The 18,092-nt window shown below is 44.5% G+C and overlaps 1 gene segment (V, D, J or C); it reads left to right on the top strand.

Moving 5' to 3' along the window:
- Positions 1 to 17,172, top strand: part of LOC143826403 (T cell receptor alpha chain MC.7.G5-like) — a 33,428-nt gene extending 16,256 nt beyond the window's left edge. The window contains 4 exon segments of the V gene segment in view: positions 14,889 to 15,149; positions 15,825 to 15,860; positions 16,289 to 16,396; positions 17,035 to 17,172. Coding sequence covers positions 14,889 to 15,149; positions 15,825 to 15,860; positions 16,289 to 16,395 — 404 coding nt within the window.
- Positions 17,173 to 18,092: the final 920 nt, after the last annotated feature.

The following is an 18,092-nucleotide window of genomic DNA, read 5'->3' as shown; positions in this document are numbered from 1 at the left end:
TGGGCGGATCACAGTGTGACAGGGTCAGGATGGAAAGCCGTCTTCGGGAGCGGGACGGCATTGAGGGTGATGCCTGGTATGTTTTCATTTTGCCAGTTGTGGTTATGGGGTGGAGGGAAGTACTAAATCTCCCAAACAGCATGGGATTTCTGCAATTATGAGATGGGGGGGCATGCATGAAAAAGGAGTCTGTTATGGGGAAGGTGTTTGAAAGCAGCTTTGGGGCTCTTTTGGGTAGGGAAAAGTGAGTACAGAGAAACAGCTCTTCTTGTTCTTCTGCCCTGAACAATTTTTGTCAAGGCAGGAAACAGTGTGGGTACACCAGCGGCCTCAATAAGCAAATCTTTGGAAGGGGGACTAGGCTGGTTGTTCAGCCAAGTAAGTTTTGTTCCTTAATTTCTTTCACTGTGATGGGCTCTGGGCACATTCCTGTTGATCCCCCTCTTCCCAAACCTCCAGTAATTTCCCAACTATAACACTAGGGGATCCCCAGGTCCTACCTGGAGGCTGGCATCCCTGCTGAGAGCACCATCAGTCCCTACCTCTTTGTCCCTGGTGGTCCTTCCTGTGGTCCCAAACAGTTTTTGTCAAGGCAGGAAACACTGTGGCACCAGTGGAAGCTTGAATAAGCAGATCTTTGGGAAGGGGACTCGGCTGGTGGTGATGCCAAGTAAGTTTCAGCCTCCATTCCACCAAGAATAACAGGTCAGGAGACCACCTTCCACATCAGCTGTCCACTTTGGGTGGCTGGATTGTCAGTAGTGTTTTCCCCTGTGTCTGGGTGGAGTTCATTAGAAACTCCATTGGTCAATTCCAAGGGGTGTTTATCAGGGGAACCAAACTGTTTTCATCTCATTCCATGAATCTTCTCATTTTGAGCACGCTTGTCTCTTCTTAAAATTATGCTTGACTCTGGGAACGTTAAGATTACTTTGCTGGATCAGCTTTCTCTTGCCGGCTACTTATCCAGGTACATCTGTAAGAGCCCAAATTTTCTCAAGGCTAAGGGCTAAAATAGCCAGTAGGTTGAGGCCTTGGTATCCTCCAGCCTTGGAAATGGTGGCAGGGCATGGAGACGCTGCCTCCTCTCCCATTCTTCTAAGAGCAAGCCAGGGAGGAAGACAGGAGGGCCAAAGGGGAGGCCAATTCTTTGCTCTACACCTGTTTGAATTCAGAGTAGCTTTCCATATGAGAGTTGTCAGAGGATTGGGAGATTACGCTAAAGTGAAAATCACTGTGCTCAATACTGGAACCGGTGTAACGTTTGGATCTGGAACAAGGTTGCTTATTCTGCCCAGTAAGTCTCTGTTGCCTGCCCAGTTCTTCAAATTTAATGATAAAAACAGTTCACATTTTCTTTCTTTCTTTCTTTCTTTCTTTCTTTCTTTCTTTCGTAGCAGGTGGGAGTGATTTTAAAGATGAGTGGTTCAGTAGATGAAACAATATAATGAAATAATTTAACCAGCAAAATCATGACCTATCGATTGCCTCAAAGGTGTTAATAAACACGAGCAGAAACATTTCAGAATATCTAACAAAAGGGAGAACAAGGGAAGAAAGGAAGGGAGGCAGATGATCCTTCTCGCCGACTGATGCCCTGTGCTTGAACAAAGGGTTAGTTTCTTCTTATATGCCAATTAAGATATCTGAATCTGGTTATTTTCTTCTAATGCCAAAGAGATGCTTAGCAGAGGGGTTACGAGAGCTAGCGATGTCTTCGCTTTTGGGTGATGTACTGGCAAAATTGGTTCAGAGCTTGAAGATGTTTGCACGTTAATATCAGCAGGGTGCAAAAGTCTATGCGGATGGTTTTTGTTCTGGTTCTCCTATCACTTTTAGTCATATTTGGCAATTCCTGCATGGACTTCCCCACAGCATAGCCAGCTTAGTGATTTATCTTACTGTGAAGGAAGCACTCCCTGTTCTTGGTAAGGTCTAGATTCCACTGAGTAGTTTTTGCTAAAGTCTGCTTCACTGTGGGAATACAGATGCCTATAAACAGATTTTTGGAGGAGGAACAAGATTAGTTGTACAACCAAGTAAGTAAGTTAGAAGATACAAAGAGCGTCAGCCTTTCTTAGTATGTTCTGTGCACTTTTCCTGTTTCCTCTCCATTAGAAACCTTAGAATGCCCACGCTAACCTTGGCCAAAGGTCCATCTAACCAAGCTGCTGCTAGCTTACAGGCACAGCATAAATATAGCACTGCTGATCTCCCCCAATATGTATGCATTGGATCAGGAACAAGCATAGAGAGAGCTATATATTCCAAAACATCTTGGAGAACTTCACCGATGAGCACTGTGAACTGGGATCTTGTCAAGCCAATAATAAATCCCACTCAGCAAAGCTGGAGGCCAGTGGCAGCTTTAAGACCAACAAAATTTTATTCAAGGCGTGTGTAAGTTTTTGTGTGCACAGTGCACTTCCTCAGACACAATGAAATGGGAATTACAAGCCCACATCGACTGCCAGAAGGTGGGCCATGGATTAGCACGCAGAATAAGATGATCTTCAACAGATACAACGGCCTTACAGGGATAACAAGCTAGGTTCATAAGGTTATAATTTACTAGGGTTCAACTCTGGCAGGAAAAAACATAGTAAAGGAAATAAAAATGTCGGGATTAGAGACGAATGGGCAGATGCACTCCCATCTTGTATCTGTGCCCCGTTTCAAGTGCGCAAGAAAGTTTACACCTCGAAGAAAATTTGATTCGTCTTAAAGGTGCCACTGCTTCTACCGCTTCAGACCCAACTCAGTGACCCACCTGAATCTATCCTCGTGGACCATAAGAATTGCTTTGCTAGCTGACTCCAAAAAGTCAATTTTTGTCAAGGCAGGAAACACTGTGGGCTTGACGGTGGGAACCGTAAGCAAATCTTTGGTCCTGGCACCAGGTTGAGAGTGACCCCAAGTAAGTTTTATCCTTTAATTCCTACCAAGGTGCCCAAGTCCAGCCCTGTCCTACACACTTACAACCCTAAAGATTTGAGGTTGGATCCTACCAGCTTTTCCCCTAGTGGAAAAGAGCCCCTTTTGACCACTAGAAAGGCCATGTTGGGGACTCTGGAACTTTCATGGACAGAAGGCTGGTAGAAAGAGGAGCATCTGATCAGGACGTCTTGAAATGTTGGTAGGGTCCCTTTGATCTTCTCCTTATCCAAGATGAGCCAAGAAGAAGAACTAGAAAGCCAATGATAACAATAACTTTATTTTTATAGCCCACCCTTTCCGATTAGCTGAGGGCTACCGAGACTCAGCCTCTCCAAGTCTAAAGGCTAAGAGTGTCATTACTTCCTAGTTCCTTCTTCTTCGGCCTCAGGGAGTTTTTGTCAAGGCAGGACACACTGTGGGTCTAATGACGGCTGGAAAGTGACTTTTGGAAGTGGGACAAAGCTGGTTGTGACCCCAAGTAAGTTGCAACCTTCTGTCCTCTCTTACACTTTTTACACTTATGGGAAAGGAAGTTCCTATTCTGAAAAGCGATTTCAACTAGGGTCATTCACAGAGGGCGTTTTCTCCCCAGAACTGTACATTGTCAAATGATTTCTAGTTATTTATCTGGGCTAATATTTGCCAGATTGATAGTTCTTGTCTGTTAACAATCCCAGGATGTTTCCTCACATGAAACTTGGCAGATGTCCTGTAGGTAGCATTGCGTAAGTTTGTGTAGAAGGGGAAAACACTGTGTGTGAACAATAACGACAAGGTGACATTTGGATCGGGAACGAGATTGCTTGTCCACCCCAGTAAGTCTGGTTTGTTTAGTTAATGAACTACCACATCCCCCCAAAATGTACACCTCATCATTTTATCCTCTCTGATTTTATCTTTTCTCATGATTACTTCTGGATGTTTGTCCTAGGAGATTTCACATCCATTATTTATGTATGTGCCATGAGGTTGCAACAGAATGACCCAAGCAAGGGTGGTTTCAAGGCAAACAAGAAACCTTCAAGAGCCAGCATGGTTAAGAATGGCGGGCTCTAATCTGAAGAACTGGGTTTGATTCCCCACTCCTCCACATGCAGCCAAGCTGGGTGATCTTGGGATAGTCACAGTCCTGATAGTTCTCACAGAGCAGTCCTGTCGTAACTCTCTCAGCCGTTATCTGCCTCACAGGGTGTTTGTTGTGGGGAGAGGAAAGGAAGGAGATTCTAAGCCACTTTGAAGCTCCTTCAGGTAGTGAAAAGCGGGGTATAAAAACCAACTCTTCTTCTTCTTTCTCTTTCACGTAATAATCAACAAGAATGCCCCATGATGGTTTCTTGAGAGCCGCCATTTTGTAGAGGCATGTCTCACAGTGTTAACACTGGTGGAGGGTATAGAGCCACATTTGGAAATGGGACCAAACTCACAGTTGTCCCTGGTAAGTTGGTATTTCTGCCTGGATAAGTTATGCACTAATAGCTAATTATTTCTGAAGCATCTGAAGTGCCAACAAATGCATCAATTCTCATCAGTCTGTCTACAGCCAGGTGGTTCCCCCAGATTCTAGCCCCCAAACGGCCTCTCTGTTCAAAATGAAGTCAAGGATGTAAATATTCTCCAAAATGTCCGAGTCGGATTTTAGAGCATGATGACTTTTTTAAAATGACGAGAAAGTCACCATTGCCCTGTTCCACCTCATTCTCTACTCAGTGTGTTCCTTGCACCCCTGGCAATTTTTGTCAAGGGAGGAAACACTGTGGTCCACCAGTAGCAACTGGAAGCAGATCTTTGGAAGGGGGACTAGATTGCTCATCATCCCAAGTAAGTTTCAGACTTCCTTCTTGAAGCCAGGCAGGAGGGTTCAGAATAGGGGTTGCCATTTCGGTGCTTCTTGCCTTGAAAACCTTATGGCTGCACCTGTAACGTGTCATTGGCTGGCCTCCCTTAAAGAGAAACTACCAGAACAACAAGGCAAAATACACTTCCAAAACAAGAACACCCTCCTTGATATTTAAGACTTAATGAGTGGGCAGACGGATTAGACTTTGAATTGTTTTTATGCAAAATGTGATTTTTTAAAAAAAATTATTGTGTTTTATGCACTGATGGTACCTGCCCTAAACCTCATGGGAAGGGTGGGACAGAAAAAGCTTCATTGTCCATCTCTGGACACCAAGGCTGGACTTCTTTGGTGGTCTCTCATCTAAGTTCTAACCACAGCTGACCCAGTTTAGTTTCTAAGATTTGATAAGATTAAGCTAGCCTGAACTATCCAAATTAAGGCAGGTTAAATCTTATACTGCATTCATTAAAAATGGTAAAACTTTTCCTTCAGGTGCTTCAGACAGGTGTAGTGGTTATGAGTGCGGACTTCTAATCTGGCTAGCTGGGTTTGATTCCCCACTCCTCCTCCACATGCAGCCAGCTGGGTGACCTTGAGCTAGTCTCAGTACTGATAAAGCTGTTCTGACCGAGCAGGAATATCAGGGCTCTCTCAGCTTCACCCACCTCACAGGGTGTCTGTTGTGGAGAGAGGAAAGGGAAGGTGACTGTAAGTCGCTTTGTGACTCCTTCAGGTAGAGAAAAGCAGGGTATAGAAACGTACTCTTCTTCTTCTGATAACAAGGTTAAAAAGGTCATGCACTAATAGCTAGTTATTTCTGAAGCATTTGAAGTGCCAACAAACGCATCAGTTCTCATCAGTCTGTCTACAGCCGGACGGTTGCTCCGGATTCTAGCCCCCAAATGGCCTCTCTGCTCAAAATGAAGTGAAGGATGTCAATATTCTCCAAAATGTCTGAGTGGGATTTTAGAGCATGATTACCTTTAGAGGTATTTTAGGGTTTTTATTGTGTTGTTGTTGACTTCCTGTAAAGCGCCGAGAGACGATTTGAGAGCAGCGGTATATAAATATCAGAATAAATAAAAATACATAAATAAAAAACAAGAATAAAAGAATGGTGACAAAGCCACCGTCACCCTGCTCCTCCTCACTCTTTACTCAGTGTGTTCCTTGCACCCCTGGCCATTTTTGTCAAGGCAGGAAACACTGTGGTCCACCAGTGGCAACTGGAAGCAGATCTTTGGAAGGGGGACGAGATTGCTCATCATCCCAAGTAAGTTTCAGACTTCTTTCATAAAGCCAGGCAGGACCGTTGAGAATATTCACTGGATTCTGAATGAAAGTGGACTTTCATTTCAGCTCTTCCTTTAGGAGAGATAGAATCCTAGAATCCTAGAGTTGGAAGAGACCTCCTGGGTCATCTAGTCCAACCCCCTGCACTGTGCAGGACACTCACAACCCTCTCGCTCATCCACTCTAACCTGCCACCCCCTCGAACCTGCAGAGAATCAGCCTCTCTCTTAAGATTCCTTAAGAGATACCAGATGACAAGTGTCGGCAGTTTTTGAGTGGCTTCAGATCATTGTGGGTATGGTGGTGCAGATAAAGTGATCTTTGGTGAAGGGACCATTCTGAAAGTGACTCCCAGTAAGTACCCTGGCTCATTGTTACTCCTGATGAGGGCACAAAGTCATATGGGTAATTTTCTAGGGAATGACAAATGTGGTTGCTCAGACCTGAATGGCCCCAGCTAGCCCAATTTTGCAAGAGATTAGAAGCTAAGCAGAGTCAACCATGGTTGACCACCAGGGAAGTCCAAGGTTTCTCCCCAAGGGCATGCACTGGCCAACCACCTCTGGAAGTCTCTTGCGTTGAAAACCCTATAAGGCTACAACATGATAGTACTTTCTACCACCACAAATATACTCCATTATCTTGGTAGAGTTTCCAGCAAAAGGTTTAATTTTTTAGGAGGGAGCTAAAACGGCTCCACCTGGTCGTCTTAATTTAAAAATCTGGGGTTCTATCCAGATTAGTCTTGACCACGAGAACAAATCTTGCTTGTCAATCCATCCTTCTGTTTGACGGGCAGCCAGCCAGATGCTTAAATAAAATGCATAATGAATTAAGTTCTTAATGTCTTGCTGGGAGCGTTCCCAGTATATTAAAGGGCCTATCCATCTGGGTGCATGGTATCTCCAGGGGAATGTGTTTATGCTAAGGGGAAGACCACTGTGTGAACTATGGAAGTGACAAGGTGACGATTGGATCTGGGACACGATTGCTTGTCCTGCCCTGTAAGTTTGCGGCCTCATTTCTAGTGTTTTTCTCCTGGACTGCTTAAAAAAAAACCCCACACCTTATGCATTTCTTGATTGCTCCCTGCCTCTGTTCTCCCACATCCAGCAAAGTAGATATATGGATTATGGGCTGATAACGCCCCTCCACCTCCACCTGAATGTCTTGCCCCTTTTAAGTCAAGGTAGTCAAATGAAAACAAAAGAAAATAAATGCGCTCCGGTTCAAATCAAGTTTGAACTCTCCCTAGAAGTTCAAATAAGGAAACTGAGGTTATCATGGCAACATGCTAAAGGTTTTGGAGGGGCTCTCAATCACTGTGGGGATGGAAATTTAGAAAAGGCGGTGTTTGGCAAAGGAACTCTTTTGATGGTGCATCCTGGTAAGTATCAGTGCTTGCTTTCTCCATTGAATGTCATGTGACGAATGAGTGAAGGAGAACTTCCAATCCTGTTTAGCTTGGTCGGGTTTTTTTTTATTTTTTTAACCGCTTATCCAGAGATCTAACAAGCAGTGGACTGCAATCGCAGAAACAGAAGTCCAAAGTTGGATCAGGTTTGTGAAACCCAATAATTAACCCACCCCTTTCCATGTTACAGTGCAGCTACTCATGAGGTTTAAATAATTATTGCTTCAGCTACATTTTTGGGGGGAGGGATAAGGCCCAGTGAACAGATTTGGGAGAGACTCCCCCTTTTATGGGGGGGGGGCTCAAATTGGTTTTTGAAAGGATATGTAGCACAGTGTAATGAAGCAGGGTACAAAATCACCTTTGGTACAGGAACACTGCTGGTGGTGAAACCGAGTGAGTATCCAGCTCCGTAGAGTTAATTATTTAAATTATTTACGTGTAGAATGATATTGGCAAGATATCAGGAAAAAGGAATTTCAGTCAGAGTAGTTCAGCAGGGGAATAGGCTGCCTAAGGAGGTGGGGAGCTCCCCCTCACTGGCGGTCTTCAAGCAGCGGCTGGACAGATCCTTCTCCTGGATGCTGGAGGCTGATCCTGCATTGAGCAGGGGGTTGGACTGGATGGCCTCTGTAGCCCTTCCAACTCTATGATTCTTTTTAGTCTAGTGAGTTTTTACCTCTTCAGGAGCCTGTTTCAGGGAGCTTGGCAAATATAACTAGGATCAGTTATTACAAAATGAAACTGAAACTGAATCAATCAATAAGGGGAGGGAGAATCAGGTAATAAAATCTCAGAAGATAGAGGTTCCATTCTGCTAATGCTGGAGCCTTCCTCTGATGTAAGAACCAGGCTCCACTAGAGGAACGTGATTTGCAAGAGTACCCTCTCTTCTGTCCCTACAAAACTCCATTCTTTCCTCTCTCTATCCATCCATTCTTTTGATGAGTTGTATTGAGCCCAAGAGACTGGGTTTCTTCAAACCATTCTCTTAAGACAAAATAAATGACATAAAGTCCACAGAGAAATTATGAATAGTGAAATCTTATTTTTTTTCACATTTCTTACTAATCCATGCACACAAGGCTAACCAAACGGGTGTCCCGCTAATACCGTCACTCAGAGAGAGCAGCCATTTTGTAGAGGTGTGGGTCACAGTGCTAACACTGGTGGATGGAACAAAATCTTATTCGGAAGTGGGACCAAACTAGTAGTTATTCCTGGTAAGTTGACATGACCGCTCATACCTGCATTTAAGGAAAGTCGAGAATCACTGAATGAACATAGTTTTTTTTTCATTATTTATGCCATCATCTTTTTGTTTGTTGGGTGGGGGGATCCATAATGACCATCTGTAAATGTATTGGGCCCTCTCTACAGATCTTTATTGGTCCTTAAGGGCTAGATCAAGGCTGGATGAAGTTCTGAGGTGACTGAGATGCATCATTCCTGTAGAAAGACAGATAGTATGAACATAGTATCATTCTTCATCTTCTGCATGCATTCTAGCTCATGCATCCATGCGTCCATGCATCCATCCATCCACTTACTATTTAATTCATCAGTTGATTTTGCAAATTGCTTGGAAGGTTTTGATGGTACTTCTTTGTTCTCCAGACCATACTAACTTTTCAGCCCTACATATTATCAGCTATGACGGCCAACATCCAAAGGTGACTCTAGGCTTACATAAGAACCCAACTTAATTTTAATTTTGCCTCCTCCCCATTTGAACAATATGGGCTGCTCTATTCTATTTATGTGTCACCAAGTGGTAGTTTTTGTCACATGGGTAATCACTGTGTGACCAAAGCTACAGGTTCATCTTCGGGAGTGGCACCAAACTTCACGTTGAGCCAAGTAAGATGTGTCAAGTTGGACTTGGGTAAAAGGATTTGCGTAGTCAGCTTATGGGATGGGAGAAGATGAGTTGGAGTGGGTTGGGATGACATCAGAGTTTCTTGCCTATGGGTTGGGTGGATCCTACTAATTTTTTTGTTGGAAAAAGTGGGAAGAGGTCTCTTGTGACCATAAGCAAGGCCACGGTGGGGATCATGGGACATATGTAGACTTATGGGAGGGAGGGGGCTGCCATGAAAACAGACAGGCTTTGTTATACCAATCTGTGTAGACCAGGGGTGGCTGAATTGTAGCTCTCCAGATGTTCATGGACACTGAAGCAGTAGGAGCAAACTTAAATGGGCTCCGGGGAATGGTAGAGGACAGGAAGGCCTGGAGGATCATTGTCCATGGGGTCGCGATGGGTCGGACACGACTTCGCACCTAACAACAACAACAACAACAACAACATGTTAATGGATTATAATTTCCATAAGCCCTTGCCAATTGACCATGGTGGCAAGAGCTTGTGGGGATTATGGGACATGAACATCTGGAGAGCCACATTTCAGCCACCTCCGATATAGACACAACCGATCTTGAGGGACCAATGATCAGAATCAGTATAAGCCACCTTCATGTGTGTCCACATGGGTATTCCAGTGAAACCTGAATGAAGAACCTGGAGATGTTAGGATTTAAAGGGGTTCTCCTTAAGACATTTCCTGTAATGATATCTACAGGATTACTCCCTACTCCCTACTCCCTCTTGATCAAAGAGCTAATTAAGGCATGCCAAAGGGTCAATGGACAAAGTGGGGGACTTTAAGAGTAGTCTTGTTGAAGAGTCAGCTTTGGTGTGCCTTCTCCAGTTTTGGCATGGGAAAACTAGAACAGGAACCGCCAAACCCCCATCTTTGGGTGGCACCGCTTGTGCAGCTTTTTGGGCCCCGTGTCAGGGAATTAAACAAGATGCCCTACACCCTTCAGATTATGCAACCTCACAGGTACAGATGAGAGCTCCACATGTCTTGTATACCTTTTTGGAAGGGGAAGAGGTTGGAGAAAGACATTGCTCAGATCTGTTTTTGAAAGGACGTGTCACATGGTGTGTATTCTGGTGCAGGATACAAAGTCACCTTTGGGCAAGGAACTGTGCTCTCAGTGAAACCCAGTGAGTATCCAGATGTTAGTATTCCTCAGCTGTAAACAGATAATCAATTGGGGGGAAGAAATAGTCATACATATATTAGGAATCACCGGCAATAATATGCCGATTAACCCTGTTTGTTGAGAACAAGAGCTGCATTTCTGTGCTTGTGCCTTTCTCTGGGGCATCAGGTTGACCTCAATCTTTCCATCGCTTTTTAAAAATCTGCCTCTTTCTGCAAGGAGTTCCCTTTTCCAGCTGTCCCCTCGCAAACACCTGGTGTGGTAAGGATGCCAGAGAGCTGGCAGGTATTGTTTGCAGAGCAGAGTACGTAGCATTAGTAAGCCTGGGAATGATTGGAATGCGGCCATTTTGTAAAGGTGTATCTAACTGTGGGGCCACAAGTGGATACGGCAAACCCCTCTTTGGAAATGGGACCAAACTTGTAGTTTTGCCTGGTAAGACCACAGCCTTATGCGTGCCCAGTTTTGATGAAATTTTAGCAGACGGTAATGTCTGTCGAATGTTTGCCTTTACTCCCCACTCCTCCTCATGCATTCAGCTGTGTGACCTTGGTCTAGTCACAGCCCTGACAGTTCTGTTTTCACAGAGCAGTCCTGTCCGAACTCTCTCAGCCCCACCTACCCTGCAGGGTGTCTGTGGTGGGGAAAGGAAAGTAAGCTGCTTTGAGACACCTTCGGGTAGTGAAAAGCAGGGTATAAAAACCATATCTTCTCCTCTTTCACGTAATACTCCACAAGAATACGGCATGATAGTCTCTTGACAGCCGCCATTTTGTAGAGGCATGTCTCACAGTGTTAACAATGTTGGAGGGTATAGAGTCACATTTGGAAATGGGACCAAACTCACAGTTGTCCCTGGTAAGTTGACGTTTCTGCCTGGAACTGCATTTTATGGTAAATGGGATGTCTACCGCTACTCCCTTCCCACCCCTCAGTTTAGATTGGGTTTTGTTTAAAATGGTAGAGGACACAGTGGAAGCGTTTTCGCTAGGACCCGTAGCACTGTGTGGACAATGCAGGCAATAAGATCTTATTTGGGAGAGGAACTAGGTTGACCATGGAAGTCGGTGAGTAAATAACATTCTTTATTGATCAACATCAGAGCAATTGAATCAGCTTATCAGAGCAGAGAATGAGCATTTGAAATGCAATTGAAATGTGCCTAAAATCATGACATTAGGAAGAGGTCGGTAATGGTAAGCAAAGCCTGAGGAAAACATGGCCTCCACTCTTTCATTAGCTGGCCCAGGCAATTGCAAACCACCTGTGAATGTTTCTTGCCTTGAAAATCCCACAGTCACCATAAATCATAAGGGATAACACAGATTAGTATGTAATTCTATTTTGTCCATCTTGCCCCTTTCTGTAACAACAACTTGGTATTTGTTCCAAGTATTTGAAACCTGAAATAGGTTAATATTATTGCAATTTTCATTTGCAGACTCAGGGCAGTGCTCCAAGCATGGAGCACCTAAGGATGTCTAGCTAGTTCGTGCCATGGGTGAGATTTATACCAAGGAATTCCTGATTTTGAAGCTCAGTCTCTTTGACCCCGTCTATCCACCTTGTGAAATTGTATCTGTCCTGATAGATCAAGTCTTTTCTGTTGGGGCATAAAGAGTTTAAAAGAACCCGAATGCTAAATCCTTCCTTCTGAAATGTGACTACATGTTCATGTTTCCTCCACAAATGGTAGATGTCAAGGAGACACGAGGCAGGCCAATTCTCAGAGAGAGACACCATTTTGTAGATGTGTGTCTCACGGTGCTTATACCGGTGGACTGGGTAAGCCCACCTTTGGCACCGGGACCAAACTTTTCATTCTCCCTGGTAAGTTGGCATGACATGCCCATTTCCCCCCCAAATATTTTTAACCTTTGACTTTTCAACAACAGACGGCCCATCGTTTTCCTCTTCACAAATCTGCCTTTGAGTCTCTGCCCAGTCTTAAGTTTGGCTATCCAGCATGGCAAAATCTGTTTTAATGAGGGGACTCCAATCTGTTTTCTTGAGAGTCTAGAAATATTAGCAACCATTTTTGGATCCCAGCTAATAATGTAAAAATAATAATAACAACCAGGAATTCAGGTTTGTAGCTGTGTTAACCTGAAGCAGCAGAACCAAGGGGCACCTTGGAAGACCAACCAAGGTTGAGTCAAGGTATAAGCTTTGAAGAAATGCTCGTCACACTTTGGGATTAGGAAACGCATTTCCTCCAGGACAGACTGGCCAGGGATTCTGGTTGGGGCGTGGGGTATCACCTGGGCAAGGAATTGGGGTCACTGTGGGTGTGCAGGTAGTTGTGACTTCCCTGCATTCTGCAGGGGGTTGGAGTAGATGACCCTGGAGTTTCTTTCCAACTCTGTGATTCTATGTGGATTCAAACACTGTTCAACAGCAATGCTGGCTCCCTTTAAACAGAACGCAGCTCCCTTTAAACAGAACAAGACAGAACGTGGCTCCCTTTAAAAGGGAACTTTCTCCCTTCTTTTTCACCTGTAAAAAGGCTGGCCGGATCCAGCCCAGAATACTAAACTGAAATGACCATTGCTCCACCAAATTATCACAATGATTAAGTTACTATTGTCCTAGTGTGGTAAATGGGAGATAAAGTAACAATTACAAAAATGATCAAAGCAAAAATGACAACATGGAAGAACAAATTTATTATTTGATTAGCACCTGTAGAACAGGGTGAACTATTTTGGGGGAGATGTTCATATTTGAGTGGGGGGAAAGCTTTCAGTAGAAGCTGATGAGTAAATAAGAATCTTTATGTACAGCCAGGACCAAATTGCCCCTTTGTTAATATTTAGGGCTTTGGTTCACTCAGGCATAGCAGGATATCTAAGTCTTGGAACACCGACCCAAAATATCCTATCTCCTGAAAACGTGATTTGCATTCCATCAGGGTAGCCATTATATTAAAGCACTGAAACTAAAAAAAAAGTCTTAACTGAACATAAATTCAGCCGTCCATTGGTTTAATTCATGAGTCTAATTTTTTCAAAAGACTTTATATTTATGGTTCCTTATACTAGATTTATGTCGGTAGCTGTGCTGGTCTACAGCAGCAGAACTAGGTTGGAATTCAGTGGTACTTTTGAGCCAAAGTTGTATTTGAGTTATAAGCTTTCGTGTACGTGGACAGATACTAAAGCTTATTCCTTCCATAAAACGTTGTGGTATTTGGTAAAGGGTGCCTGCACACAAAAGTTTATACCCCGAATAAAACTTGGCTGGTCTTAAAAGCATCCCTGGACTTCAACTTTGTTCTTTCGACAAGCTGTTTGACAAGCCTTCGTGCTAAACTTTACAGAAGAACAGGAAGCGTGGGCGACAGCAGCCGTGCTCAGCTCATGACTTCAGAGTCATACCGAAACAGCCACGGGAAGGTGTGAACTTTGCGGGTCCTTCGTGGAAACTGGCTTTACCAGCAGAAAAAAAGCCCTTTGGTCGTACAGAAAACACCAATATTAAAGAAAACAAACACATGCAAATGTTTAAAAATGCAAACGTTTTAAAAATGCAAATGTAAAAAACACACAACGTTTTTTGGGAGGTGTGTTTGTGTGTGTAGATAGACCTTGTTAAAGCATTTCTAGATATTCATTGCAAAGAGCCCAAATAACCCTCCCCCCCCCGGCTTGTTGTCTTAATTCCCATAACCTTTTATTTGTTCTGTTCCTGAGTAGTCATCCTTGATAGCTGCTTTTTGACCTTGTTGCTTTGTTATTGTGTGGGTTTTCGCAGCAAGAGCTGGCTTACTTTGGGGAGAAAGGATAAATTAAATTGAAAGGACACATGGTGGGCAATGCAAGCTGGTGGTTGATGGTGACAATTTATGGTGACTCCCATAACGGATGGTTTGCCTGCCCCTGAGCAACCCTGCACATTCTCCTACCTACATACTAACCTTTTAGGCAGGATCAAGGCAGTGACTGAACCAAGTCTGTCTTGGCTTTGCCATCTGGGGACTGTGCCAGGTTCACTCCCCAGCACCTCCATTGAAAAGGAGAAGGGAGTGGGTGAAGTGAAAGACATTTCCTTAAAACTGTACAGAGCTGCTGCTAGTCTCAAATAATCCTGACCATGATGGATTGATTGGGTCATGCAAGATCTGTAGCATATGTGACTCAAAAGTATACAAAAAATATCCTACTCTAGATTCAAAAGTGCAGGGGACCAGGCGAGGAGAATGTAGGATCTGAAGACAAGCAACCCCAACAGGTCTACAGGGAGCACGATGGTCGCATTTTTTAAAAGGAAAAGGGAACAGAAGTGACCTGCTCATTCTGGACGCAAAATTGGCACAGACTGCAAACCCAGAGAGGTGCTTTTTAACTAGAGACGCCGTTGCTAATTCCTGATGGCCTTTTCCGTCTCTTTCAGATATTGAGGATTCGGAACCTTCCGTCTATAAGCTGAAGCCGCGGAAAGGCGACAACGAAAACCTTTCTGCTTGCCTCATCACTGACTACTCGCCCGGCAACATCTTGGCAGGCCTGAACGGCTCCTTGGAGTCCATCAGCAGCTCCTTCGTGATTACAAGCTACGGTGCCAGCTACGGGACAGTCGTCTGGGATGACATGCCGGGCAACTTCAGCTGTTCCGCTTCTCACAAAGGAAAAACCTACTCGGACCTCACGGAAGGTAAATAGGGGTTAAAGGCATTTGTGCTGCGGTTGGACTCCTAGTTGAAGTCCAGGTGCTCATGCTCCAAACCTCCCTGGATCCCACTGAGCTTTTCCCTCCAAGAGTAGGGGTCGACCACCTTGGGTATCGTGGCACCTGCTCACACCTTTCTCGGTACCCCTCAAGAGTTTTTTGAAAGGGGGTGGGGATTTTGCCTAGGAAGGGTTCTGATTGGCCACTGGGGATTTGATGGGTGGCACGGCAGCCATTTTTTGTCTGGCTCTGCCTACCAAGGCTGCCATTTTGTGGCTGCCACAAAACTAGTTCAGAATTCTAAAGTTGCTCTCAGGCTCAGAAAGGTTAGGGACCCCTGATGTTGAGGGTATGTTGTACATATGCTCTAGAGAAGGAGTGACCAAAGTGTGGCTCTTCAGATGTCCACGGACTACAATTCCTATGAGCCCCTTTGGCCACTCCTGCTCTAGTGAATACTAGGCATCATTAGAACCTTAGTGGGGTCACTCAATGGGAAGATCACCTTGGGGTAGATGAACAACCTTAGAAGAAACTTTACCACATCTATTGATTTCTCCAGCAGTGCAATAAGAGGTCCTTTTCGGCCTCAAATCCAACCCACTCCCGGCTCCATTGCCAAAGTCTCAATACTGATTGTTGTTGTTGTTGTTGTAACAGATGCTGATGGTCCTCCTGTAGAAGAGTTTGAGACAGGTACGTTGCCGCAGGGATTCATGCAAAGGGATAGTTATGATGGTCTGCTGTAGCCAAAGGAAGCAAAAGTCCAGGCAGGGGCCCCTTAAAGACTATCAGCATTCATTTCACTGTGGCCAATGGTAGCCCCATCCTTCATGGATTTGACCCCTTCCTTTTAAACTTTGCCAAGTTGGTGGCCATCTCCACACCTTGTAAGGCAGCTCCACACGTGATGCGACCCTACTAACCCAGTTGCATGAGCTTGCATATCTGAAAAGTTATGACCCAACCTTTCTGGTGCCACAAGATTCCTGTTCCGTCCGCCCTAGAACCTGTAGCGTGTTAGACCCAAAATAAAAATGGCAGTCCAAGTCTCACGTAAACTGTAGTTTGCATCCCGAAGTTTGTTCTCCAGTGACAATTCTCCTCTCCCCATTTTCTTGCAGATGAAAGACTAAATTTCATTTCCATCACGGTGTTGGGACTGAGAGTTATTTTCCTGAAATCGGTTGCTATCAACCTCCTTCTGACTTTCCGCTTGTGGTCCTGCTAAGGTAAGCACAGAGTTCTTTCGACAGGAAGTGGCTCTCCCCTCCACTCTGTGTATCAAGGTGGGTCAAAGCTAGGTTTACACGGTGAGCCATGTTAAACCTTTAGGAAAATGGAATGGGAGAGAGGAGAGGTGGAAGCTGAAATAGTTCTGAGTTGGTCCCGTAAATCATATTCACTATAAATGGCTTTCCTGCCACAGGCACTCTTTGCAAGTTCAAAAAAAAAAGTTTATAAGAATTGTGCTGTACACATATGGAATCCTTCTGTCAGGTCCCAGGGAAAGCCAGGCTTTCTTGAACAAGGTTTTGTGAAATCCTAGGGTTTCTTGACAGCCCTGGGTTTGCTGAACGGAGAGGAGTTAAATTATCTCCCACCTATTCAGGAAACCCTTCCAGGGCTGTCAAGAAACCCCAGGTTTCACGAAACCCTGCTCTAGTGAGAAAGAGTGATTATTTCATGAGATTTGATGGCGGATTGAATGATGTTTTAGGCAGGGAGGCCAGAATTTTGATATCTACACTAGCACAACTGAGGGGAGAAAATTAATCTTTATGTGTGTTTTACTCTCCACCCTGGCTCTTACTCAGTGTTTGATGAATGTGAATAGTTTACAATGCCCCCCCCCCCGCTTCTATTTCAGAATAACAGATGAGTGTGGAAGAATTGCTAAAACAGATATATGTTCTCTCTTACCCTTTCTGGGAGGAACCACGGAGAAGAGCAAGATCCAGGCTGCATCCTTCTCCTTCTCCACGCTAGCAAAAACGTCATCTTCTCGGTTTCTGCTGGTCACACAGCCACTGAAAGAACTGTAGACTCAGCTCAACATTTCTTAACCAACTCTACATCCTCTCCCATTCCTTGTATTATTGTGTCTTCCATGGAACATAATTGATTGTGTGTTTCTCTATTTTATGAAACAGTAAAGGTGTATATACTTGAGTTGCGCTGCCTGTTTTGTGCTTTATGGTTTTGCTTGGGTTTTTTAATCGGAAGAGTCCAAATGATGGTCAGTTGGAAATCAATATATGCTTGTCAGGGAGGGTTGCTGGGCCCATCGGATTGTGGGGAGGGGGCTTGCTGGGAGTGGGGAGAGAAGCCTGGGGGGAAAACATCCCTGGACGTAGGGATGTTGTTGATGTCAGCAAGTGACGCTCTAGGTTTTGGGCAAAACTCTACGGTAGAATTCACTTACCATAGAGTTTTGTCCCAAAACTAGAGTGTCATCTCCCTGACATCATGATACCCTTATGTCACTTCCAGGTGTTGCAGAAGTGTCGCTTTTTCAGGCTTCTTTAACCCAGATCCTCCATGTTCCTGATGTCACTTCTGAATTAATTTTCCCCATGCTTTTTGACTGTTTTGGGGAAGGCAGGGGGGGCGGGGAGGAGTAGAACCATACCTTCAAGATAAGAAACTGGAGAGAATGATGAAATTCGCACATTTCCCTGGGGAAAAGATGCGTTGACAGAATGAATGAATGAATGATCAGGCTGGTGGAGTGGGTTGGAGGTTGGATTAGGACTGCAGAGACCCGGGTTCAAATTCCATCCAGACAGGAACCTTGACTATGAGCCTATCCTTCCCAGTCTGAACACATGCACTGCCCTATGTTGCTTGCGAAGCACAAGATATAATCCTAAAACAGAGAGTGCTTTAGCAGTTAGGAACTTAAGCAGAGCCTCCCAGAACGGACCG

This window comes from Paroedura picta, chromosome 16 (assembly GCF_049243985.1).
Source record: "Paroedura picta isolate Pp20150507F chromosome 16, Ppicta_v3.0, whole genome shotgun sequence".
Lineage (NCBI taxonomy): Eukaryota > Metazoa > Chordata > Lepidosauria > Squamata > Gekkonidae > Paroedura > Paroedura picta.
The sequence above is the reverse complement of the archived record's forward strand: the minus strand, read 5'-3'. Positions and strand labels throughout refer to the sequence as shown.